Source organism: Corvus cornix, chromosome 2 (genome assembly GCF_000738735.6).
Source record: "Corvus cornix cornix isolate S_Up_H32 chromosome 2, ASM73873v5, whole genome shotgun sequence".
NCBI classification, from domain to species: Eukaryota; Metazoa; Chordata; class Aves; order Passeriformes; family Corvidae; genus Corvus; species Corvus cornix.
Genome location: NC_046333.1, coordinates 93,233,709 through 93,260,434, shown reverse-complemented (window position 1 = coordinate 93,260,434; position 26,726 = coordinate 93,233,709). Strand labels below are relative to the sequence as shown.

Below are 26,726 nucleotides of genomic sequence, written 5' to 3'. Positions count from 1 at the left end.
TGACAGCATGTTTAATCCAGACCATGACTACTTCTGCCACACTCTGCTAACACCTGCAGTGTTGTTATAGCAGCAGTCCCCATTCAACTTGAAAACAAAACCACTCTGCTAATAATTGTTTTTTCTAACCCTAAATTCTGGAGGAGCATGATTGGTCATGAGCCATAGAAGAGATGGGATATGGCATTGCTTCATTTCCTATGACAGCTGTGCTGCTTCCTTTTTTTTCTTATAATTTTTGAAGGGAAGAGAAAAGGTTGTGCTTTAGTCATGAAACAGCATCTTTCTCCTGTGCCAAAAGTGCTTGAAAGTCTGTGCCTCTAAACCTCCTCATGGAAAGGAGAAATACTGTTGCTTTTGTGTAGGTTTATTTATTAAACCTCAGGAGAACAGACTTGCATCCTTTTTCATTCCCTCAAGAGAAGCTTTGTTTTGTTTTCCTTGCTTGCTTGCACACCACAACAAACTGGCAATTTTTAATTCAGAATCTTCCTTCAGACTAGGAAATAATAGAATTACGTTTTTTTTCTTGCTACTGGTGCCAGCAAAATGGAAAAACACAGTACATTGGGACAGCAGGTGGCAGATTGGCACCATTGGTGAGTGCCTTATATTGGAAACAAATGTCAGGAGACCTTAATTTGTCCCAGTATAGATCAAATGAGAGAATGCATACCTCTCTGGTTATCCTCTGGAAATACAAAATGCATAGCACTTCCAAAAAGGATTTTTACCTCATTTTTGCATGTCACCTTTCCTGCTAAGACTTCCAAGCATTTTGGCTTTAGTTTTCTTTATTTTGGTGATTCCTGGTTTTGCCTCCTTTCCTGAGAACTGCTATTGCTTTGTCTTCCCCATTCATATTCTTTTTTCTTTCTTTTTTGCTGCATGGAGACTCTCTGCTGTACAAGTGTAAGTATTTTTTTAGCTCTGCTGTTTCTGGCCTACTTGTTTATGTTTTTGTGCTTCATTTGCCTCTGTACTGCCTTGAGAGTCTCCTGGGAGACTCTAGTGCCATCCATCTGCACCTACAAATGAAATAGGCAATGGTTCAGGAATGAGATTGGATTTACAAAAAGGTTCAGCTAATGTAGCACCTGATTTAAAGGATCCCTTGGTTTTAAGACCAAACCAAAGCAGAGTGCTGATGTTGGGGATAGAAGCACAAATATTGTTGCTCAGAAGGAAAATCTGTTGATTTGGTTTTATATTCATGCATCATACATCTTAATGAAAGAATAGTCCTTAGCATGTTCTCAAAGCTGAAAATCCATATGTTGAAGGGAGACTGGTTGGGGAGATGATTTTCAAGAGGGAGCAGCAAGTTGTTCATTAGTTTGTTTGACATCTTTTGAAAGGGAAGTAACAGAAGGCTCACGGAGCATCTCTGTATCTAATAGGATTGAATATAAATTACTTTGGAGTAGGAGGAGAAAAACATGGAAATAAGTATATCCCTCAGCACTGAGCGTAATTTCAATTACCTGTATAAACAAGGAGAGTACCTGAGATCGTGTTTCTGAAAGTACATTTTTTTCTAGCATTCAAAACAGAACTATTTCAGTTGTTGTTTTTAATTCCCAAGGTACTAGTGTTCTTCCACAGCTGGTGATACCATTTCAGAAAATTCCAGAGAGCTCAGATAGTTTTCTGAGGAAGGCAGTCAGAAGAGAGGAATCTGTAAAAGTGATCATGGGAAGAGGTCCTGGGAGCATAAAGTTGGCAAGGACACGTGACGGTGTCTAAGTAAGCCCTTATTTGGAAGTGTGGTAGAGATTTGCTGGCTCACATCTACTGCAGAGGGGGCACTCATGGAGCCATCTCCTGAGATCTCAGTGGCATAGATGCATGCAGACTTCCAAGAGGTCCTCTCCAATTCCAGAGATGCAGTTTATTTCTATCTGTTCTGCCAAGAAGCCTACAATGTGCTCATGGAAAAGTAAGCAAAACAAGGAAGAATTCAGGAGGTGTTATACTAGAATGGTAAGTCTGTGGAAGATGTGAATGAGGGGAGGTTGATACTAACAGCTATTCCTCTGTAAAGGCCACAAAGGAAGCGTAAGGCTGGAAAGCCACTTTGTGCTTGTGGGACCAGAGGTGGTGGCAAGGTGGAAGATGTGTTTCTGCCAAAGCTGAGCTGCTTCCATGAAGTATAGGAAATGGAGCTCAGGCTGGGGCATTCAGATATCTCCTCTTGCAATGACATGTGCGCTGCTGCTGTAGCAGACTGTGTGGTGGCTGAGATGTTAAGCAGAGATTAAGCCTAATATTTTGTAAAAGAGCACACTGGCCTACTTAAATTAATGCTTTGACCCATTTTGCTCTGCGTGTGATCTAGAAAGTTCACTTGGCAAGAAGCCTTTCATCTGTGCACTTCCTAAACAGGCTAGAAAACAGAAGGTTTTCAAATAAAAGTGTTTGTGGAGCTGCTATTCATGCTGTTAAAGCAAATGGGAAGCATCTCTATCCTTCTGCCTTTATCCCCAGCAACCAAGCTGCTGATGGATCATGCCAAGCTGACAGTAAGTTGTAGCAGAGACTGGCTTATGGTCGTCAGCGCAAGCTCTGCAGGGTCATCTGGGGGCATTTTCTTGTCTGGGAAGGAAAATGAAATCATTCTGTTCCTGGCTGTTGGAGATGTATTTGGAACATTCCAATCCTTGCACAGGAACCTCAGAACTTGCCCTGTGCTTTTTTTGCATTGGTGCCCTGGGCTGATACAGCTCCCAGCTTGTTCATCTACTCCGAACACTGGCCATGGCTGTGCAGCTGCTGAGTGACCAGAGGTCTCCCATCAGCCGTGTTTTCTGTCCTCCTTTCAGATCTTCTTTAGCATGAGTTGCTGTATATACTAGCTGTAACTTCCAGTCACACCACCAAAAGAAATTGGGAAATGGACCAAAATGCATGTGAATGTACCTTAACAAGAGAAAAGGGCTATGTCTGGAAATAAAACCAGGACTACTGATAGTGACATCTAATTGCTGTTCCCCAAATGCTGAGCTGCTTCAACTCTTTCTTACATGAGGTGCAAATGCTTTGGTTGTTTCAGGTTTGGGTGATGGATGGACAGCTGTTGAGCTGTGCAGTTCAGAGGCTGCCCAGCTGCCTACCTCTTGTACAGTCCGCTGCAGTTTCGGCTGAAAAAATTCAGCACCTCTCCAGCCACTCACCCCAAATCTATTGCATTTAGTTTATTGGTAACTCTGAAAGTAATGTCTGACCTTTTGATGCAGCAACACTTTGCCTGCTCATTAGTGTCAGAGTAAATCTGCTCAGGTGGCAAACTATTTTTCTGGCTGGTTGTGAAACTGTTGTGTCATTTACTGATGGTTGTCAAATGTGGAAGTGGAAACCTGCAACAGCTGAAGGTATCTTTTTCTCCCAACAATGTACCTGGCAATAAAACCAGAGCTCTGTTGCCCAGGCAGTGCTATCACTGCCCACTCTGTGGTCTTCCAGTCCTTTTCTGGTCCTGAGAACATGGGTAATAGCTGTCCTGTTACAAAAATCTGTCATAACCCTGAGCATGTGAGTAGTGGCATAATGATCCTCGTGACTACTTCGGGAATATGAATTCAGTGCATGTGGGTCTGTGCACTGAACTTTGCATACATAAAAACTAGCAGATGTTTGCCTTAAACAGTTCATGATTTGTCTGAAATGTTAATGCCAACTGTGTCTTTTCTGGCTGGTATAAAATTGATACTACTAAACTTGATTAACTATTCTGTTAATGAGTTGCAAGCCATAACAGCTTCCTGACTGATACTCCAGAAGCCACTAGATATGCAGTCACTAGGCTTCAAGAATAGCATCTTTATAGAAGCTGAGCCATTTAAAATTAACTCTTGAGAAAACCTGCAGGTCAGCTTTTACACAAAAAGTCTGACAATGCTGAGCTATGTTAAGAGGTTTGGAATTGGTGATGCATCCATTTCCTGTAGCAAAATTGTCTTACTCACCATGTGAACTTTCAGAAGGCTTCAGGCAAGAAAAGAAAGACAACTTTTTTCCAAAAAGAGCAAACCTGAGTCTTAAGTCTGGGTATTTGTGGTCTTAAAGCAACATGCTCCTTTTTTTTTGCATTTTGAAGATAAGAAGGCTAATTGTTCATAATTCAGTAGCTGTGTTGAATGTATGCCGAACTTTCCAGCTATTCTCAGTGTGTCTGAAGTCCAGGGAAGTCATATGTTTGCTATAGATACTGCCAACGCTGACATGGTGTTTTTGTTTTCTGAAGAAGGACTGTATTCTCCAAGGCTCATTTTCCTAGGGAAGGTTGGTGAGCTGTGTGGTGGTGTCCAGAAGCACAAATCCCCAGTAACGTGCCACTAACAAATGAACTGAGGAAGTATATTTTGTATCAAAAATAAACGCCAGAGCAAGGGGTAGGCTATTCCTGGTATTGTCATTAACTTTGCAGGGTTGCACAAAGTAATTAAGTCTTAAATGGGTCCCTTGTGATCTCAAATGCAGAGATGAGATTTTAATAGCTACTTTCTTTTACAATTGAGGATCAAAGAGTTAATGTTTGGACAATTTCAATAATCATCCTGTGTACAGCCTGCAGTTTTAGTGGGAAAAATAAATTACCTCCCTGCTTCTGTTAAAAGTCAGTTGAACAAACTATCAATTTAGAAAAACTTCTGAGTGTATGAGAGAGGGAGGAAAAAACCCATTCCTTTCTGGTGTTAAATCAAATCAGATCTTGAAATGGTTCATAGGCTTGAAAAACTGATTTGTTCTAATTTCTTTTGTCCCCTAAAGTAATTTTTTGTTTTGTTTTGTGTTGATAGATGACTCCTAAATCAAAAAGGAAAAGCATCCACAGTAGAATGCTTCGGCCAGTGTCCAGAGCTTTTGGTAAGTGAGGATTTCTTAAATACATTTTGTTTCTTTGCTTGCCTGAGGTGGTTCTAGGTGGTTCTTGATTGAAAAGCACAGGTGATTCTCCTTCCCTCTGGATTGAATTTTTGCTCCACACTGGCTGCTTTGTTTTGGGACTTTGCTAATGTCTTTGATAGTAAATAGTTGCTCACAGTGCTATCTGCTCACAGACATGTTGTGGCTAAGTTCCCTGAATGTGCTTATAATTATTTACCACCAAAAAGAGGAATGGCATTGTCTTTTGTTTTAAATTGCATGTTAAATCTAATTAGAAAGTTTTGATTTCTCTTAGAAATGGAATTTGATCTAGATAAAGCACTGGAAGAAGTACCTATCCATATAGAAGACCCACCATTTCCTTCCAGCAGGCCAGACAAACGAACTTCTGGATTTATTTCAGAGCTGCCATCAGAAGAAGGGAGGAAACTGGAACACTTTACAAAATTAAGGCCCAAAAGGAATAAAAAGCAGCAGCCCAGTCAAGCAGCAGTGAGTCTACATTAAAATATTGCTGGCAATGTTGTGTGTTGATTGCTTTTTGCTGTGAGTCAGGTCTTGCAATGTAATGAGGGCAATGATTGAAGGGGTAAAAGCCATAAGCAACTACTTAATTTTTCTCCTGGTATTCATGTCTTTCAGTGTGCCATCCCTATTACAAGCTTTTTGTCTTGTTTGACACAGCCTAAATCCATGATATGTTCTATCCTTTTTATTTTGTGGGGTTTTTTTCATGGAAGCAGTTTCTGGAGGTACTCGGAACTTCCACAGGAAATGCAGAAAATATCATGAGACTTTTCAATTATGTTGCAAGGATTTGTTAAGTCTTAATCCTTTTTTCTGCCTGCATTAAGATGTGGTAACTTGGCATAAATTCTTATTTCTATCAGCAATCAGAGGAGCTACTCTCTGACACCCAGATTCCCACAGCTCCTAAACTGAAGATGGTGTTTGGGCCAGCAAATCTGCATAGTCACAGATCTGCTTTTCATGCTGGAGCCTGCCTTAGAAAGGCAAAACAGAAGAGCACTGTCTGTTCACGAAAGGCATTGGTGTGAACTCAATATACGTGCGTGGAGTTCCCACAGTTCCATTTCCTTGGCACACCACATCAGTAAAGATTTATTTCTGTGGTGGTGTGTCCTCGGGGTATGTAAGGACAGATCTGGAGGAGTTGCAGAGTTATCTCACAGCAACAGAGCACAGCTGATATGATAAGTAGCCCTATCAAGGGGCAGACGTTGCTTCTCTTGAGTTGGGCAGCCTCGTAATAAATGCCTGTGGCCTCTTCTGCTTCCTGAGGATTTTCAGTTGTGAGGATCCTTGAAAATTTCCCTAATACGGGGAAAGATCATATCAGGCAGTGGAATGCTTTTTGTACCACTTGGAAAGGGAGAAACATCGAAGCAAAGGGAATATTCAAGCCAACTTTCCATTCCCTTGTGCTTTACAGGGAAGGTTAGAGGTAGCAGAAGAATGGATTTGTCTCCATGTACTGAAAACACATCTGTGTTTATTTCTCCCAGTTCCATTGCTGCAGAACACACATGTTTTCCCAGTTGCTTCCAAACTCAGCACATCCTGTGCCATCAGCATAGGGAGGTGGAAGGAGTGGGGGTATGGGAGGGGCAAGTGCTTCACTACCAGGCATGGACCTAGGACATACAATGTCTTCTTCAACAGCAACAAAAAGGTTACTCCTACTGGAGGAGAAGTCCTACCTCCCGTGATAGTGCAGTGTTGTGGGAATGTGCTCATCCATATTGAATTTATTTGGAAATTGGGAGTTTATTTAGTTGCAGAAATTCAAAGGAGCTTTTTTTACTTAAACTCATTTGTCCCTGTCTTGTTTTTATGAACCATTTAGTTCCTTACTAGTTCTGACCCCAAAATGAGTCCAAACAAATTTTTGAAAGACTTAAGATGTTTGTTTTGATGCTTCTGAAAATGAAACAGCCAGATTTTGAAGGTCAGAGTCATGAGTGGACCATGACATTGCTTGCAGAGTTTGCTGCTGATTTTGCCACTTCAAGAATACAGAAAGCAGTACTTAGGAAAAGCACTTGAAATGTGAGAGGCAAAATCTTGACCTTTTCTGCTGCTTAAAGCAGGTCTTTTGGATTGTTTGCTGCTCCCATTATTTGTATTTAGTAATTCAAGGAGTCTCAGATGATCATAGTTGTACTTCTCTGGTTTTGCTGGAAAACAGATTGGTTCTTTATAAGCTGAAAAATGTAAGAAAAGAAAGGAGAAGATGGAGGAAAAAAAAGAAACAAACTTTTAACTTGGGTTGAGTGGGCAGGCAGAAGAAAAATTTATAGTTTTGTCAGAATTTCTACTGAAATGAGTATTCAGAGAGGGGGAAAAGAAGAAGGAAAAAAAAGAAAAATTCAAAACCACCCACTCCCAAGTAGCTTTAACTTTGAAGCAAAACAATAAAACAGTTGTTTATCATTTAGATTTTTGTGAGATCTTAACCTCATGAGTTCTCCTCTTATGTGTGAAGATTTAGTATAGCAAAAGAGATTAATCTCTAATGCATGAAAGAGATAGTGATTCATCTTATTTATTTCTGCTTCAAAGACAGTTTTTTCCTTAACAAAGAAACATGCTTGCTTTTAAACTTAAGCTAAAAAAGAGATTAAAAAGAACAAATGAAACCTTAACACTTTTTTTTTCTTTTTTTCTTTTTTTTTTTTTTTTTCTTTTTTTAGAGTCAGGAGGGTAAAAATAAACCAGAGCTCAGCCTTACAGTTAATGCTGGTAATAAAAGGTGTTACAATAAACAGCTATAAGAACATTCTGTGTCTTGAGGACCTTATTAGACCCTCAACATTTCTGTACATCTTTAGTTAATTTTTAGGAACCTGCTGCTGTTTCAGATGCTGTTTTCTTTTTTTTGAGGTAGATCTCATTTTCTGTAGATCATTGGATCCCAGAATTATTTCCTCTTCAGGAGATGCTCTTACTTTTGATACTTACATGTTTATCCCTACTATCTGGAGGACTCCACTATCAATATGAAGTGGTTTCTCATTTCTGTTAAAGTGCGACACTCGCTTTTATTTTGTGTTTCAGTTGAGTGATAAGGGGTTTGTGACTGAGACCAACCAGATGAAGGCATGTGCACTCCTGCCTAGTGTCAGATATTCCAGCTAAACAAGTTCTCTACAGAACTTACCAAAGGTGGCGTAGTAGGAAATCTGATAAATCATTGTGCTAATTTAGAATAGAACTGTTATTTATAGAAAATCTGTTGCCAGTTTGACTGGCAACAAAGCAGTCATTACCAGGTGGGCTTCTTTCACATCAGTATTAGATTGCTACAGCAGGTATCAATAAAATATTAACTATTATCTTTGATAACAAAAATAAATACTTGATTTCTAACAGGGTTCAGCCAGGAAAGTAAAAAGTTTCATGATTGTGTCAAAGCATTAGTTCATATGAAGTTCATTGTCTTGACTTAATGAGGCTGGGTTTGACATTAACAGCAGCCTTTAAGAGTATTGAAGCATAGAAAAGAGTTTGTATTCCACATCAAAAGAGAAGTTGGGATTACTCTTGAGTTATGGTGGCAACTAGGAGATTCCTTGATTGGAATTGTTTCAAATTACAAGCCCTGCTATATTGTGTCCTGGTCCCTAGTACTACCAAGAGTACAACTGGGTTGGGTCTTGGGGAGTCCTCTGTAGTCATCTAAAAGGTTTCCATATGGCATTTAAATGGAAGGAAGTCTCTTTACTGGTAATAGAGCTTTTCCACATCAAAGCCATGTACAGGAGCTAGACCACATGAGAAATCCTCCCAGGAGACTGCTTGTTTCATCTTCAGGAGGCTGCAGAGTCACCAGCTAATCTTCACAGGGCCTTTGTGGTTGGCAGGTATTTCAAAGCCAGCCTGGTTTATATGCCTGAGGTCACCCATATTCAAAATGAGGGCATTGAAACCAAAGATGGGGAGCAGATTTGCTGTTTTCAGACATTGAGCAAAAGTCTGGGTTTGGTTCCTAAAGTGGAACACCTGATTCTGTATTTAGAGTCTCTGCTTTTGGAAGTGCTAGACTGAATGAATTATAAAAGGCTCTGTTAGCCGGCCAGAGCTCTGTTTCTAAATCTCTAAGTCCAAAATTCAGAACATAGCTTTTTCTCCAAGTAGTGAGACAACTGCCTTTTGAAAATACTTTCTCTTCAGGTCATCTCCTGATCAGGATTTATTTTTTCTGCTTCTTTTGCTTGTCTAACTGGCCTAGTGCTCTATTTTTTTCAAGCCAAAGATATTTGATTCCTGGCCTCATGCATTGCAGCATCCATTTTGTCACTGGTGTTTTGGTTTACTTTGCTTTTGATATAATGAATCAGCTGGCCTGGCTAGAGGGGGAGTTCCAGTGGTGATTCTGTGGTCTGCACTGAGTTGTGGTTGGCACACATAATTTTTATAATGTCTTAACTCTTAATTATTATCACTGGAGCAAACATGCTTAGATTATTATATACCAGAGAGAGTTTTTTCTTCTGTCAGGTGTCTGCTGGAGTACCACCAGAAGGAGATCAGAATGGCCTCATGGGGAGAGTGGATGAAGGTGTGGATGAATTTTTCACTAAGAAAGTGACAAAAATGGATTCAAAGTAAGTTTAAAAAGTTTTTTAGGAGTTATTTAAAAAAAAAAAAAATCCATCTTGATAGCTGGGCAAGCAGCAGTTTCAAGCTGTGTTTGACTCCTTTTCCCAGTATCTAGAGTTGCTGTTGTCAAAGTCAGAAAATACCTTAATAGTCAAGACATTGTGAATTAGATTACCTACCCTTAAAAGTGGCTACTTGGAAATAAATTGCTTTACTATACCATGTTGGGGGGGATTCATAACTAGTGTGTACTTTTATAATTCCGTTGACTTCATTTTACCCTTCAGCAAAGCTCGTTAGAGCTGAAGCAGAGCTTTGTATTGGTTGAGAGTCTCCCCAGTGCTCCTTGTACACATGGGTGTTCCTCTCTGCTGAGGAGTGCTGTCGGGTACAGTGTTTTCATAGATGACAGTAGATTTATGCTGGTTTTGAAATATGTTAAAGACATGGTTGACCAATCTGTAGTATTCCAGGTTTAAGCAAAACATTAACCTGCCAGATATGTCTCCTTCAGCTTTATACAAGGGTTATACAGCTTATACAGTTGCTTTGTAGCTGGCTGTATACTTACAGAGCCATGCATGTAGATGTTCTTGAATTCCTGCATGCTTGTGCACGTGCGCACACAGGGTATTTCCATAACTAAATGAGAAAGGAAGGGTGATTTCCAGGCAACTTGGAATGACCCTTTCTGTGCTGTATGTGACATCCATTGAAGAAAATAGTAAGTGTTAACTGCTAGATAGCTGTGTCAGGAAAAGCAAATATTTTAAAGTCACTGAGAGTTTTAGATATCTGTAGTGACACGTGAAGCTATGTATGATATACTATGTGGAGGCATGAAATTATGGTAGCCTTGAAAAATGTCTTAGCCAGGTTAAATTCAGGGTGCTCACGGGCTCACATTCTCCTGTGCTTCCCTTGGGTGCCTGCTAGCTGCTCATTTCAGATGTCCCTGTGAACTTGCACCATCCTTGTTTGCCCACGCTGGCTGTACTCTTTGCTGAGGATTTTTATTTGGGACACCCAGTCCCAAATAAAGATCCAGTTTGGGTGCTTTTATGCTTTTATGCAGAATGTGTATGTGCTCACCTTTGCCCTTAAGTGTGAGTACTCTGCTCAGAAGATGCCTCTAGAAAATCCTAGTGGCAGGTGGGTTGTTTAGGGATTGGTTTTGCTTGTTCATTCTTTTGGGTTTGTTTTTTTTTTGTTTGTTTTGGTTTTGGTTTTTTTTGGGTTTTTTTGAGGATGAGTATCTGCACCATAAAAGTGACCTCTGTATTCCTTACTGAGAGAAAGTGGCTGTGCCAGCTAGTTCCTATTTCAAGCAAGGCCCTTAAGGAACAAGATCTCCCAAAAGCTGTGTTAAACATGTGTCTAGATCAGTTCTTCTCCTTTTACTAATGGGCAGGTACAAACCACAGGTAATGCACTCTGGAAATGGAGCAGAGTGAAATTGTATGTTGTGGTGCGTTGACCCTGTGCCCACCATAGCTGCTCTATCACTCCCCTCCTGCTGGACAGAGGAGAGAAAATATAATGAAAGGCTTGTGAGTTGAGATAAGGGCAGGGAGAGATGTCTTCCAGTTACTGTCATGGGCAAAACTCAACTTGGGGAAAAAAAAATTTAATATATTACAGATCAAATCAGAGTATGATAATGAGAAATAAACCAAATCTTAAAAATACTTCTCCCCACCACTCCCTCTTTTCAGGGCTCAACTTCACCCCCAATTTTCTCTACCTTCTCCTCCCCAGTGGCACAGAGGGACAGGGCATGGTGGCTGTGATCAGTTCATCACACATTCTCTGCTGCTCCTTCCTGCTCAGCGGGAGGATTCCTCACACAGAAGCCACTCCTGTAGACCCCCTGCTACCACAACCTGGCCATGCAAACCCAATATATATGTGCATAGTCAGCTTGGTTAGAGCTGTCTGGTGTTAGAAACAGGTGGATGCCCAGTGCAAAATAAACAACTGCACAAAGCAGCACAGAAGTCCTCAAGATGATATGACCGATGCTAATCGTCCAGTTTTTAATATAGAGACACCAGGTAATGATTGGGCCTAGGTCAACATAGGGGTCATATAAAAGACTGGCTTTGTCTGCAAGAAGTCGTTTGGTACTATTTTAAAAAGGGAGGAGGGGCGTGGAGAAAAGTTTGAAATGTTGGTGTCTTTTTTAGGAGACCATCAACTAAAAGTTCAGACAGCGGTGAGCCCAGTGAAGCAGGTGACGAGAAGAAGAAAAGGGACTCGAGGAAGAGTGGCTTCCTTAACTTAATCAAATCGAGAGGCTCCAAATCAGAACGTCCCCAGACTGTGTCGGTGGCAGAGGAGCCCTCCTCGCCCAAGGTTGCTGCAAAAAGTCCAGCTTTAGACGCAAGCAAGAAGGAGGCAAAGTCTGCAGAGCAGAACGGTGGTGCGGAGCGGTCCGAGGAATTAAAGACTCCAGACTCACTGGAAGAGGTGCAGACAGATGATGTGGCAAAAGCTGAGAGGGGTGACAGCAAGGGCAGCCCCCAGGGAGGCCGGAGGTATGGTGTGCAAGTGATGGGCAGTGGACTTCTCGCAGAAATGAAAGCCAAGCAGGAGAAGAGAGCAGCCTCTGCTCAGAAGGTGAAGGCAATGTGATTTCTTTTGAGTTGTTAAAAAAAATGGGCAAAACTATGTGTGTTCAGGAGAGGTGGGTTGGGACTGCAAGGATTGGTGGCTGGGGCTTGACACATCAGTCCTGCTTTCCAACAGGGATCGTGGTGTTCCTGTGACAGGATTGCTCTGTGCTGTGGTGGTTGAACACAAACGGCCTGGCCAAGGCACAGGCTGCACATGTGGAGCAGGAGTTGCACCCTTAAGCCTTGGGGAGGGGATGATGCCTGCCCTTGCACTTGGTGTCAGACCATCACAAACACAGAAGAGACCATCTAATTATTTGCACATATCACAGAATGATTTGGGGCTGACTTATAAGCCCGGCCCAGTATCTCCACTCTATATGATGCGTGTGGTTCGTTCACGGTGCATGCTGGAATTGCTCCAGAAAAGGTAAAACTAGGACAGGCTTCTCACTGTGTGCCCCCTTGCACACCAGTACCTCAGGTATGTGGCAAGGTTAACTACAGTGGTAGCTGTCAGTACCCTTTTCTTTCAGAAAGTGATGTAGACAGATGGAGAGTTCTACTGTATATTAAATTATATATTCCATACAGAGAAGCAAATCTGGCTACCATTCACTGTTTACGATATTTGGCATATACTTTGCTTGTTGCAATTTTTGATTTTTTTGTCCTTTTGTACCACACCTAATTATTTTTATGCCTTTGATTTATATATTCCAAATACTAACAATGAAAGAAAATAACCTGTTAAAAAAAAATTATTTCCAATTGTCTGTCCAGGTTCCCTTTTTCTCTTCTGTGAAGTGCTGATCCTGGGCAGGAGCTCTGCTTCACTCTGCAAATGTACGGAGTGGAATATCCTTGTGTTCCTCCAAAGCATTCTGTGCCGGCCTATTTTGCCTGATGCCCATTTGCCATCGGTCTTCCCCTTTATTATCCTCTGTTTCCTGCCAGCTGCAATTGGCATATTTCACAACTACCAAAGAATCAGCCTTTTTTCACTGCTCTCTTCCTCTTCCATGTGCAGGGCACTCTGAGGTTCTCCATTCCCCACCACTGTCCCCTGTAATTTAAAAGGTGTTACCTTACAATGAAACTTTGTTTTGTTTTCCTTCCTTTAACATGTACAAAGTTGTCTTGCTGTGACCAAGCAAGGCAGCCTAAGTCCATTTTTCCCTTTCTTCACAGTCTTACAGTGCTTGCCATGATGTGTAAGCCATTCCTGCAGACACCAGACTCTTCTCATAAGCAGATTCAAATGAATGCAGCCTTCTGTGGATCATTAAAGGGATCCTCAGTGCAAAAACGATTTTTCTAAAGAAATGACCAATTCCCACCTTTCTCATTGGTATTAGATAATGCCCATGAATAGTCTCATTGACCTTTAAAGCAGCAAGTTTTCAAATAAAATGCCATATGATTTTAAATAAGAGTATTACGCCCTGCCTGTAATTATAAAATACCAAGCTATTCCAGATTATGTGAATTTTTACAAGTGCATGATTGTGTGTGCTTCGTGCTCTTTGGGTTCTTAACACTTGTTACCTACAGTGAGTCAAATCTGGAACAACATGACTAAGGTAGACTATTAGCATGTGTAATTTTTTTTTGAGTGGGGAGAGTAAAAGTCCTCTTCAACTGGTCGGCTTTCATCACAGTAATTGAAAACTTTAATTTCATTCAGCAAAAGGAAAAGTTGTTGCCTATTGCCAGGTTTTAGGGGGTTTTTATCACACTTAGCTTATTTACTGGCTGGAAAGGTGAGTCCTCTTATTTCAGGTTTAAATTACTAGAAAATAATATTATTGATCTTATTTTTAGTACAAATTTATATTTGTGGAATGCAAAACTATGTCTTTATATATTAAAGAGTGACAAGAAAACTGAACTGAAATAGGAATCCCTACACAGCAGAGTACTGAGTTGTCTATTCTTAATGTTGCTCAGCGGACACAAAATTGAACTGCTCTTCAAAAGCATTTTTCACATGCTTCATCCATCACAATATGAAATAATTTAGGTTTTTTCATGATACTCATGAGTGTGGAAATCATACAGGATCCTGACACTTGAGCTGCAGAAGACAGCATCCCACTGCTACATTGTTTAGGATCATTATGATACCAAGTTCTGTAACATCTTCAAATTTATCAGAATTTCAGTATGATAGAAGATTTTATTTTCCTTTAAGGTACAGATGGCTGCTTATATTCTGAGCTATTTTACATGAAAACAAAGCCAGAAGGAATTTACTGTTTCATTCATACCCTACCACAGTCATGTTGCAGATAGAAGTCACGAGCAGGTGCAGAGTAGATGGAAAGATGGTAAATGCGCTTTTGTTTTCTTTTACTTAGAATACAACGTGGGAATTGGCACTTATAGTAGAGTCAAGTACTTGCAGATCAGTGTTGCCTCAGGGCGCACATAAAACGATCTTTTAGCTCCATCTAGTGTTACACGCTGGATTCTTAAATACCTGGAGCAAGGCCTATGAGGGAACAGTCATCCATAACCTGTTCATTCCTTCTCAATGACACCCAACCCTGCAGTGTTTCCCAACCTTGCATGAATTCCTATTAAAAATACAGCCCGGGTGTTATTTATCTACATGATGAATTTACCTGCATTGATCCGACTTTTCAGGGTAAATTTTTGCAGCCATTGTTTAGTGTTGTCTGGGGGCCATAAGCTGTTTGTAATATGTGTACAGTAGGTAGCCAAACATGCACACATCCTAATTGCATTTTTAAGTACTGCACTAATAGGTGCCAGCACTGGCTTTTGGACATGTCTCGGTACATGGTCACATTTCCCCAGTAGTCCCATAACTACAGAGGGAGGAGAGAATTACAGTGAAATTAGTTTTGTACCGTCGTACAGCTCTCCTAAGTAATTTACTGTAGCTAAGTGTTATGCATCTATCTTCAGTATTTACATGAGAAAATTAGTTTCTCAGTGAAAGTTCATGAGAATTTACATTCCATGAAAAGATTGTTGCAAAAAAGGCGTTTTTTTCCGAGGTACAGAAGAAAAGTCCAGTAAAAGGAGAGTGGTATTCCCTTTAAAATATATATAGCCAAGACAGTCATATAGAGAAACATGTAACTTTAGCAGGTGAAAAGGTGAGAATTTAGCCAAAATATCAGTGGCAGTCAAGAAATGGGAATAAAAACTGAGTTTCTGCCCAATGGTTTCTGCTATCTTTGAAGGTGACTTTGTTTTGTCCATATGGACACCATAGCTAAATATTCTGGCCCTACAAGTCACAGCATTTCTAGAGAGCATCTGTCCAGAGCACTTCATTGTATCAGGATAGTTTTAAAGTACAGGAAGTTTAATGATTATTCTAATAGCACCCTCCTTAATGCAGTGTGACATTTCAGGTGTTCACCTGTTCTTAGAGGAGAGACTGGGAGACCGCATCACCCTGTGCTCTGGTTTGGTCAAATTTAGAAATATATCCTCTGAGAGAAGGCACTACCACCCCTCCCCCACCAGGTTCAGGAAAAATAAATTTTCCTCGAAAGAAAGTGATAGAGATAAGAACCATTTATTTAACAAACACATGGGAAAAGGAAAATAATGCTGAATAATAAAATCTTTCACTGTAGAGGAAAAACCTGGGAAAGTGTTAGAGTCCTCCCTTTGGTCTCCTCAGAGCTGGAGCTTGGCCCAAGGCCAGGCCTTCTGTGCCCGGTGGAAAGTCCTCCTGATGTGCTCTGATATTGAAGCAGTCCAGCAGAAAAGGGAGAAAATCCAAAAGTCCAGGGAAAGAAAAAAAGGTTCAACTCTCAGTCTCTCTCCAGAGAAAAGAAGCTGAAAAACTGGCCAAAAGGTGACTGGGGAAAAAAAAAAAAGTCACTATCTCTATGTGACTTTGAACAAGCTTCGAACTGCTTTGAAAAAGTTTTGCTCAGTTTTTCCTTCCCCCTCTCAGGCTCAGTTTAAAGGCATAGAAAGGCACAAGAATTAATTTCTGGGCATAGGGCAGTGATATGGGATACACATCATAAAGTCACCCCAAGACACCCTGCCAGGTCTTACACAGGAATAGCAAACACTCAGCATCTCTATTCTCTTTGTTGTATTGAAGAGAGGCTTTGTTTTAGGAGCTGAGAAATTACATGAGCAACGTGGAGGTATCAGGAAATCTGTAAGGCCAACAACGTCTTCTGCATCACTCCCTAAAATCATCTTGTCTTGAAATGCCTGTATCGTATTACCACCACAGCGAAAGGCACGTGGCCAGCATGGGTGTTTAGGGATCATTTCTTTATGCTTGTATTCGAAATACTATTTTCACTCTAAATGCATCAGTTTTTCTGTAATAGATATGTACTCCTGCTACTTGTAACCATTTTCTCCCTTCCTATGTTTCCTGTTGTCCCATTTTTAACTACATGCTATACTTAGCAGTCTTTCAGATCATAACCCCCAAAGGGCAGTGATCATGTTTGTACACTGTGTGGCACGTGGTGGAGATTCCTGAATGCTATGGGACAGTCAGAGTTGGTGTTGCAGCAGTAGTAACAGTGACCTGAACGTGTCAACATGACTTTCATGTGGGTATATAACCAAATGCAGTGGTCATCAGAATAAATCATTTGCTTTAAGTCATCGGCCATACTAACTGCCTTGAAATAGCAAATGAAGATCAAGGTTGCAGCTGCTTGCCTGCAGAAGTCTATCCCTACTTCCTTAGTTTCAAAAAAATCTCACTTCTATCCCTAGTCTTATCTTTATAAGGCTTTCTCTCTTAGTATATCCTGCACCTACTTCTATGTGCTTTTTTTGAATCCTCTCATTTGTCCTTCTGCCTAAGCTTTGCTAGCAGGTAAGGCAGTAAAAGGAGGCTGGTTTTTTTACAAGTGCTGCATATCTAAGCTTCTCCTGGTGAATACACAGGTTTCAAGCTCACTTATCGATGACATGACAAAAGTCTCTGCTGTTGGTTTTTTTTTTTTTGAGGCCAAGATGTTAGGAAACCTGTTTTTGACAATAGAAGACTTAAGCAAAATATCAGCATATAAACCAGAAGTCCCCTTTCTTTTGAGGTGCTGAACATCCAGCGTGCTTGTGATGAGTAGCTTTGAATACTTTTCAGTAAGTAAGGTCTGTTGGTTTCTAGAGGAATCCTGTAAGTATGTGAGCACTCCTACTTCTGTAGTTGCAGTTTTATCTAAAATAAGAAGTTGTTGTTCTGTGTAGAAGAGCATAAGATCCCTTCAGCAGTCATACTCAAAATCTGGATCTTCAGAAAAAGGTTTTTATTTCAAACAAGAAGTTTTTAGATGCAGAGCTATCTTTGGAGAAAAGGCTGCTTCCAGCTAGCACCTACAGTTTCAACTCCTGTACATTAGGAGACCCATCACATAGGAGGCAGTGTGTCATTGCAGCTCTAATAGGCATGTGGCAGTGGTAGTTACAAATCAGGGTAGTTTTCTTCCCACTTAACTCTCCAAGATCTGAAACAAAGAGAGAGAATGCTCCATTTCTTGCTATCACTGATTTCTCTGCCTCATGGCTCCCAAATTAGGGGGTTTTTCTTTACAGAACCCCTGAGTTGTATTCATTGCAGACATATTACTAATATGAGAACTTTTCTTACTCTTCCAGAAACTTGGGAATGACACAACTCCCAGAGAGTCTTTTGACACAACAGTGAGCTCAGAACGACTGGATGGAAGTGGTACAGGTACAGTATAAGTTTCCTGGTATAAACTTTCTGGAAAATGCAAAATGCCTGATGTCTAAAATCTCACTTCCCTCTTCAGATTGAATGTCTACAATTGATTAAGCAAAATAGGAGCTTACACTATGTGAAAAGTACTAGAAACAAGTTCAGTTTTTGTGCTATGGATGGCATTGTTCATGAAGTCAGCTCTAGGGCCGAGTTTATGGCTCACTTTTTACTCTTGTTGCACAGAAGAGAAAGTACTTGGTGCAGGTGCCTGGGGTGCCTTTGAAAGGAGGCTGGCTTTTAATGGGATCAGCAAAGCCAGCAGAAGTGTCTGTGCACAAAAAAGACTAAGTGCTCAATATATCTGAGGATGGAAATATGACCAGTTTTCAAGGTTTAAGTCTGCTCACACTAACTTGAGTAGTCCTGACTTTCAGCTGACTGTGGTGCTGTCAGTCTGTCAGCAGTCCTGACTCACAGTCAATGGCAGCTGGCTCTTCCCGGGATTTGCCCAGTTTGATTGAAGCCAGGGCTGTCTGCAAAGCTGTGGAGGCCCCTGGACACTGCTCATGTGCACAAAGCAACTCTCCATTGTATACAAAGTGGTGTTCAGCCTTGTAGTCCTTACAGCACCAATTCCCTCTGCACCTCGTCTTTCCGTGTCCTTGTCAAGCCGCAGTCCTGGGCCCTGACATGGCAGTGCCACACTGCGGCCACCTGAGTACAAGCTGACAGACTGGTTTCCCTGTATACTTTTGGGACTGGCCAGTGATGGCTTCAGAAGAGATTCAGCTCTGGTGGTTTGTGTTTACTACATGAAAGGAGTGGTCTGAGCTAGGAAATCCAGGTCTGATTTCTCAGCAGTGGTGGTATCCTGCAAGCCTGGCACACAGGATTTCTAAAACATACAGAAGCAAGGCTAGAAAAACAGGCTGAAATCAAAATCCAAATGTGGCCATCTTGACTGAGCACTTCAAATATCAGTTTTGAAGTTTTATGTCTTTCTAAAGCTTTTTTAAAAAGCATATTCAAAGCATGCCATAATCTATAAATCAGTGCTTTTAAAGCCTGCTCGTCTTTTGAGGAGGACCTTATGGACTGTATGTGTCTCCTGATGACAGCATACTGAAGTCTGAGGAGCAAGGATAGTCTGCACTTTGGGCATTGGAGTAGCTGGGGGTGTCTGACCTCAACTTTTCTCCGGTCTCTGTCTCTGTATACGACACATTTCACCCCCACCTCACTGCACTGTGCTTGCCCCTTCCTTTTGGCCTCCAGCTGTGCATTGTTTCTTTACCACTCTTGCTTGAGAGCTCCCCAAGGCTCCTTTTCATTGTTGCAACTACAGTTTGTCTTTGGCTGGGGCTAATTTATTTTAAATTACTGTGTTCTAATAATGTTAGAAAGCCTGAGGTTAGGAAGACAAGAAAGAAAGTTAATGGAAAATTGCTGAATATTGTTACAGGAGAACTACAGATAGTGGTGTAGAAGGAGAATAAGTTTTGGGGGTTTTATTCCTTGCTTTGTGTGTGGATGTTGCCTGCTTTTTTTGTGTGCACACACGCACAGGTGCAGGCGGTGGTGTGCCGCTGTTTCACTTGCAGCAAGAAAGTATTTTGTGCACGGAGACACAAACTCTCCGTGTCACGCACTCACACTCATCTCTGTGTGCCACACAGCTGTCTGGTTTGCCAGAGTTTAACTCCAGCTGGGCTGGAAAACACCTACATAGGCTGGAAAAACATACTGGAGATTGGCTTGCAACAAGCTATATAAACACTCCCCTCCCTCCCACTGCCTTTAGAATATCTGTGCTCAGCACTTCCGTGTTCAGTCGGATTTCTGAATGGGAATAGCAGGTAGGTAGGTCAAGTCAGCATCTGTGAGCACACACTCGGTTTTGCCAAGTACCAGGGCTACCAGTCTGCATTTCAATTAGTCTGAAATTTGTTCTGAGATTAAAGATGATTAACTGCTGAAAGTCCCAGGCTAACTTACAAGTTCCAAGATTGTCATTGACACTGCCAGATATAAGCCTTCAACCTCCTGAAAGCTGCAGAGTAGGAAAGTAGGGCAGGCTTTTTGCTTGTTAGCAACCTGGAGTCCAGCAGGCTTTCTACCAGCTTGCACAGCTAGACTTACTGCTTGGAAGTCACTGTAAATTTATCTCTAAATACCTTGGTCTTTGTTTGGGATAAAAAACACATTGGTAAAATTACTAATGTGTGGAAACTGTAATCCATATACAGTGTTATTCGATAAATCAAAATACTATATAATGAATACTTTGATCTGGGCTAAGTTTCAAAATCTCTTCTAGAGCTTGCTAAAAGCAACAAATATAAAGATCTAGCCTGCTGGTCACACACTTGGGATTTATTTTCTGGGCCAGGATTTCTCTGTTGATCTTGGAAACCCAACCTTTTGTCTGTAGGGACACAAAACAGTCAAGAGCTGCCTTTTCCACTGATCCATCACTGTTTTCTCAGCAGGTAGGCTGTGCCATCTGCTCTTAGAAATATGATGGAGGAATAAGGTCCAGCTAGCCATCATCCCAAATACATTAAAAAGGGGGACATGCAATTGCTCTCTTGGGTAATTGAATCACAAAGCTTAGCATGTGTCAAAATTAGCAGGTTTAGATGCTTTGCTTGCAGTGATTTTGAATAAGACATTAGGGATCTTTTTACACAGTCACATAGCAGTGCATGTGTTAGCTTGTGGTGGTATTTTCCACACCAATATACCTGTGCATGGAGCCTTCTGTGTTGCAGCGGACTTTATTTTATGTGTCTTTTTATTTCAGTGCCTAAACAACAGCAGACCCTTCCAGAGAGTCGGTTTTCATCGAATAAAGGCGACTCAGCATCATCAGAAAAAAACTCAAAAGCTGAACCAAAGGCAGAAGCTGGTGCAAAGGCAAGAAGTTCTTCCAATACACCGACTAGTCCAAAACCCCCGCTGCAGTCAGCAAAGCCCAGCCTGGCAGGACGACCCACAGTGCCACAGAAACCACGCTCTGCTTCTCGTACTGGTGAGAAGCTCTTCTGGGCAGTTGTTACCCCCACCTCTGGGTGCTTCTGGTTGCTGTTTGTGTGGGCTATGGAGGAGACTCCCACGGCCACATCTGGAACAGCAGTTCAATGGAGAGGGACAGGTTCTTCAGTGCCTTGCTCTTGACTTACATCTTTCTTTTCCACCCCTTTTTGCCCTAATTTGAATATAGAATGTTTTAATCTGTGATCCTCAATAGTAAAGTGTGAGAAGCAGTAGTGGCAGTGGCAGAGCTGTTTTAAGTTAGCCTGCTTTCACAGAAGAGGTGAGCACTTCAGCATCAAAGCTCAGTTTTAGTAGCACTGACAAAAATGAATGTATTTTCTCCAAACACCTGGCTCTTAAGTCCTTGGTGTTTTGTGGCAGGCTGCTCTTAGCCCCTCAAGCGAGTGCTGTTATTCTTAATAACTTGGACAAACCAACTGTCTCTTACTTTTTCCTTGTTTAGCCTTCGTTTCTTTCCTTATTGCTTTTGACTGAAAAGAACTGTAACTGTGCTTTTATAATCCTGCGGGACTGCCTCCTACCCAGATATCATCTTAAAGCTTCTAGTAGTGGGAAATGCTTCAGCAGCTCTCCCATGCATTTGTCTTTCTGCTGTTTAATAGGCCAGTGTCACAACCCCCCTCTTCCCAAAGTACAGCTTGCAGCCCTCTTGACTTTCCCATAATCACCGTTGACCTTAGAATGATGGAATTTCTGGTAAGGATGAGGAGTCAAAGGGATGTTACAGCCTTCTGCCTGCCCTTGATGTGAAACCTGAGCTTACTTAGTCTCTGCACTCCCGTGGGCAGAATGTTGTTCACATACAAAATCACCTTAAGTTTTTAGGTGCATTTACATTTATTTTGTTGACCATTTTAGAAATGGTCATCAAAGTGAGAGATGTCGGGTAAGGTGCTCATGAAGATAAATGCAACAGGAAAGCATGGGTTATTTAGTGGTGCTTAATCTGTAAAACAGGCAGTGTTATGTCAAAGTCTGAGGTATCAGAAGGACCTGAGCCATGTGTTTCTGCCAGCTCCTATTTCCTGCCCAGAGAGCATACTGTGGGTTTAACACAAGGGAGTAATTAATACTTACCCATAATAAGCCAGTTTTGTGGCCAATAATAAAAGCAACACAGCTCTGTTGCAGTCTAACTTCTGCCCTAGTACTTGTAGTAACCCACTGCCTAAGGATGCCCAGGCAACATGATGAAAAAGCCAAGCAGTCATCCTTTCTGTGCTCTTGCCATTGCTGTTGTTTCCAACAGTATGGCCACACAAATGGTAGCAAATTTTTGCTAAGTAATCTGGGTGCAAAGGAACACAGCTCAGATGTCCCCAAATTGTTAGAGACTGAAAGTCTATATCTAGCTGTGTTTGCTGGTCACTGTGCTCCTCCTTGTGTTGATATTGAGCTTCCCCAAGCAAGTGGCCTCACAGGCGTATCAAATGCATGGAGAAGGTCGAAGAATTGTTGTATCTGTTCGTACCAAATTGCATTTGGGAAGGTCATTGCTTTCCTGTGCTGTAAGTGAAATGATTGATTCTTCATGGTGGCTCCTCAGCAGAGATAAATTTATATTAATTTCTAGTATGCAACTGAATTAACTCTTTGTGCAATACAGGTGATACTCTGAGCTCCATTTTTTCTTCTGTCAATGCTTAATGTATCTTCCTAGTTCCTCTGTTGTGTACATATGCCACTGTTAACTCCTTGAGAAGCAAACTTAGCAGCAGTTTAAGTAACCTACTTCCCTACTATCCAAATGAGGGCTGTCTAGTGTAAGACTGAAAAGGTCTTCCTGTAAGGACTGTAAAGATTATAGTCAACTTGCCTTACATTATCCATATCCAGCCTTTTAGAGAAACAAGATATCAAGATAACAAGATGGTTTTAAACTATGGATTTGAATTTCAGTTCCAGATTTCCTTACAATACGGAAGAGAGAAGTATTTTTTTCTTTTTAGCAAGTCTTTATGGATGCCCTTGTGTTTTGCTCTGGGAAGTCATTTGTGGAAGTACAGAGTTCTGTAAGGCTTATGTAATTTGTTTCCCTGGTTCACTCTTAGGCCTTATAATTGTGAAACAGGACATCTAAAGTGATCAGTTCATTATGTTTCAGGACAATAAAAATATAACTAGAACAAGTATTTCCCAAAAAAATCCAAATTTTTTTCAGCTGTTCTTTACAAATTGCATACCTATGTCTTGCAGGTAAATCCCTTGGTCCCATCAGCTTTCTATTTGCACTACAATAACAGCACACATGAAAAATGCTGCAATTGAGATATTCTCTTTGACTGCTAAAAGTCTTTCCCCTGGACTGAGGTCCATATAACTTGTTCTCTTGTCATAATGTAAATTCCTGAATCCTTCTTTTTCTGACTCAGGTTCTGGCTATTTCTTGTTTGTGTATTGTGTTGAGGTTTGGCCCATCATAAACAGCACTGTTTCTGTGAGCTTCAGTGCAGATACAATTTCTCCTTCTCACCCTTTTGTTTGTGGTACTCCACAGAGGATGCTCCAGAGTCTCCCTCCGGCCCCAGTTCCCCAAAAGTTGCCCTGCTTCCTCCAGTGCTGAAGAAAGTTCCTTCTGATAAAGAAAAGGATGGTCAGAGCAGCCCCTCAGTCAGATCATTTTCTCAAGAAGGTAGGAGTGTTTGTATAACTGGTGTCTTCTAGTGAAATTTTATGCATCATTGTCCCCTGATTTGTTTTCACTTGGAAGGGAAGAGCGTTAGCCATTTAAAGGTGAAAAGCACGAGGAAAATGTATCTGGTCACCTATTCAGCATCTCCTCCCCCCATCTTCCTTTGACCAAACCAAGTGAACAATTAATCCCTGGGTATTAGTACTGTAACTGAACAATTAAGGGACAATTAAGGTATATATTTATGGTTCGTTTGGTCTGAACTAAGATGCTGGTTGATACTGGTCACACAATAATGTGAAATGCAGCTCTGTGGTTTCAGCACATTTTCAGGCAAGCAGCCATGACTTGGTTCCTTGCAGCCAGCCCACTGCTCTGTTTTCCTTTCTGTGGGGTCTCTGCATGTGGCTGAGTTCACCTCCCCCTCCTCAGGCAATAAGTCTCTGTGTGCCAGGGCAAGGCTTGGTGCCTTTTATCTTTTATGCACAACAGTAGGCTGCTCTCTTCTCTTTGTTGATTTTCATGTGTGCACTGTATTTCTACCTTTGCTGATGCATTTTCATGCCCTGAGTTGGCTCTTAGAAGAGCTAAAGCATCCTCTGATAGCACAGGATATGTGGAGAAGTAGTTACAGAAATGTTGCTCAGCATGGTGTTAACTGGCACAAGTGATGATATTTGAAGTCTGGGGGTGATGTCTTCCTTCCTTGAGGTCTCTCCTCAAGAAAGACATGTAAGGTGGTTCCCATCACTTAAACTGTGAAACAAAGCGGTGTCTTTCACATTCTGACAGCAGATTTTCACAGAGTAGAATGGGGGACAAGCGAGTCGAGGCAGCTATGTAAGGCTGGGTTGTGAAGACTGAGAAGTTGTGCTGCCTACAAAGCCCACTGCCATCATTCAGAATGATCCATGTTGCCAAAAGCAACAGGAGTCAGGCACTGTGCTTTCTTACTCCTTGCTCCCTTTAAACCTCCAGTCAAATTAGCCAAACACAGGATTTTCTGTTTGGTTCTACATGGCACTCTACATATTTTATTGACAATAGTTTAACTTGCCAGGTTCTTAATGGGCTGCTGTGCTTTGCATAAAATTATTTGGGAAAGAGTAAATTCTGTTCATTTTATTTTTTTTCCTTTTCATGTTTTCTTTTTTATTCATTACTGTCCTACTTCCTCGCTCAGCCATTCCTCTGTCCTTGCTTTCTACCTCACTTCAGGCTAGCATGTTCAATTCATTTCTGCAACTGGTAAATCACTGCAAATCTGTCTGAGTTAGCAAAAAAATCATATCTCCTGTGAAATAAAGCTACATGTTAGATGATATTTGATTATAAAGTTGCTTTATGTTGATGACTTTAACTGTACTTCATGGGACAATCTGCAAATACACCTCTTTGCACTGCGCAGCTGTGAGATCAGGCTGCAGTTACCAACACCCCAAGATATCTGTGCTACATTTAAGCAAGCAACTGGCATACTGATTACTGCCCTCTGAATAATTGATTAAATGGGTTGGATAAGTGAAACTTTTCATACTACCTTATGTACATGGGCCTGCAGAACAGCTTAGGAGTATAAATGAATCCTTTTCCTTGCTAGAGCAAACAGGAGATTGTCAAAAAAGAGAGGCAGCACTTGACTGTGCCAAACCATCTGGCAGCGTGAAAACCACTCCGGGGCAGTATTCTACCAGTGCAGAAGAGGAAGCTAATGTGCTTGGGCAGAGGATGGCACAGCCAACTTCTGGTTAGAAGTTTTCATTTTTCATCAAGATGGTACTTGATAACTGGCACCAACAGTTGTTAATAAATGGTAATAGCAAAGAAGCCACAGAAGAGTGTGAGTTTGTCATTTGTTATTATGAGAAAGGTAAAAATCTCATGGGGTTCTAATCATCTTTCTGTCCCCATGGGATTTACATGGCATGAAAAAATTTCCAGATAAGACGTGTGTGCATTTTTCCTTTGTGGCAACTTCAGTGACCAGTCCCATCTAGCACAAGCAGCCCCTCTGCAGAGGAGCACTCACTACAACCTGTGACTGCTCAGTGCAGCAACACTGGCACGCTGCAGGTAGTCTGGCTGCTGCTTGCTGTGCTTGCACACCTATCCTTTCTAAGATCATGCACTTCAGTGTTTCAAAATACATTTCAGCTTGAATATTGTTAGTGCCAGTTTCAGTGCATCACTCACAAAACCATTTGAGAACTGGGTAAATTGGATTATGTATTGTTACTTTGCTTTTCAGTTGCAAAAGCAAACAAAATCACCACCTAAAGAACCCAAGCCCAGCATGGTGCTGCATTGAGGAGCAGCTTTGACTTACAGTGAGCTCATTCAGTAGGCTGTAAAAATGTTTGGTTCCTTTATGTGCTTTTAAAATATAAATCTCCTGTTCTCAAATGGTATATGTTTACATGTTTCTCTTTATCTCTTAACTGGTTGGTTTAAATAGTTGTTCAAAATTACTTTTTTCTAAAGTATTTTAATTGTATGTTTGAATATCTTATGCAACTCCATTTACCCACAGTTTTTCTATTTATAAGACATCACATAACCCTTCCTCAGCCCAAAATTTATAAACTGATTTCCTTTTCGTATTGTAGAATCAAACTTAGTCCATCCAAACTGGGAATCTCCCCTCCCTATCATAATGAAATTATTATATTTTAGTTCATTCTGAGATACCTCTCTGATAAAGTATGTTTTGAAAGGTGGGATCCTGCCATAGACAGGATCCTGCAGGTCACCTGTGTACGGTTTCATTGAGGCAAGGGTAAGTTCTTCTGGCAGAAGCCTGCTTGCACTATGTGGACTTAAATGCCTGATACATCTTTCAGTCATTTATGGGGCAAACTACTTGCCTATATTTATCAGGCCATAAACTAAAATGGCTGCTGCAGGATGTGTTTTGGGTTTTGTTTGAAGAGCCAATGAAGGCCAGACAAAGACAGGTACTGGTGTCAAGGATGACTCAAAAAATTTCCAGGCACCTATTTCTTTGAAAAGCAGTGGTGTTTTGGAAGGTGGAAATGCCTGAATATTTTTTACAGGATTCCAGCATCATCATCCTCTCCAATTCTATGAAATGGCTTTAAAAACCTTTCTCAAAATCCCTTCCTGTTTCCCAGCTTGCAAAGCCAGGATAAGAATGCAGTGAGTGTGTAGCTGCTGGCTCTCATTTCCTCATGTATTTTGGCTAGCACAAATGAGAAAACAGGTA

At 41.2% G+C, this 26,726-nt stretch overlaps 1 protein-coding gene across 6 annotated transcripts in view; it reads left to right on the top strand.

Annotated features, from left to right (window-relative positions):
* The window catches only part of CARMIL1 (capping protein regulator and myosin 1 linker 1), a 193,704-nt gene that overhangs the window by 164,557 nt on the left and 2,421 nt on the right, over positions 1-26,726 (top strand). For 2 of the 6 annotated variants that reach the window (XM_039572531.1, XM_039572538.1), the window contains 9 exons: positions 895-912; positions 4,800-4,866; positions 5,183-5,379; positions 9,409-9,515; positions 11,697-12,129; positions 17,748-17,826; positions 20,618-20,845; positions 23,369-23,503; positions 25,104-25,250. In XM_039572531.1, the coding sequence (XP_039428465.1) occupies positions 895-912; positions 4,800-4,866; positions 5,183-5,379; positions 9,409-9,515; positions 11,697-12,129; positions 17,748-17,826; positions 20,618-20,845; positions 23,369-23,503; positions 25,104-25,250 (1,411 nt within the window). The remainder of the gene's footprint in view (positions 1-894; positions 913-4,799; positions 4,867-5,182; positions 5,380-9,408; positions 9,516-11,696; positions 12,130-17,747; positions 17,827-20,617; positions 20,846-23,368; positions 23,504-25,103; positions 25,251-26,726) is intronic. The other 4 variants (XM_039572556.1, XM_039572546.1, XM_039572557.1 and 1 more) reach the window with 3 other exon arrangements.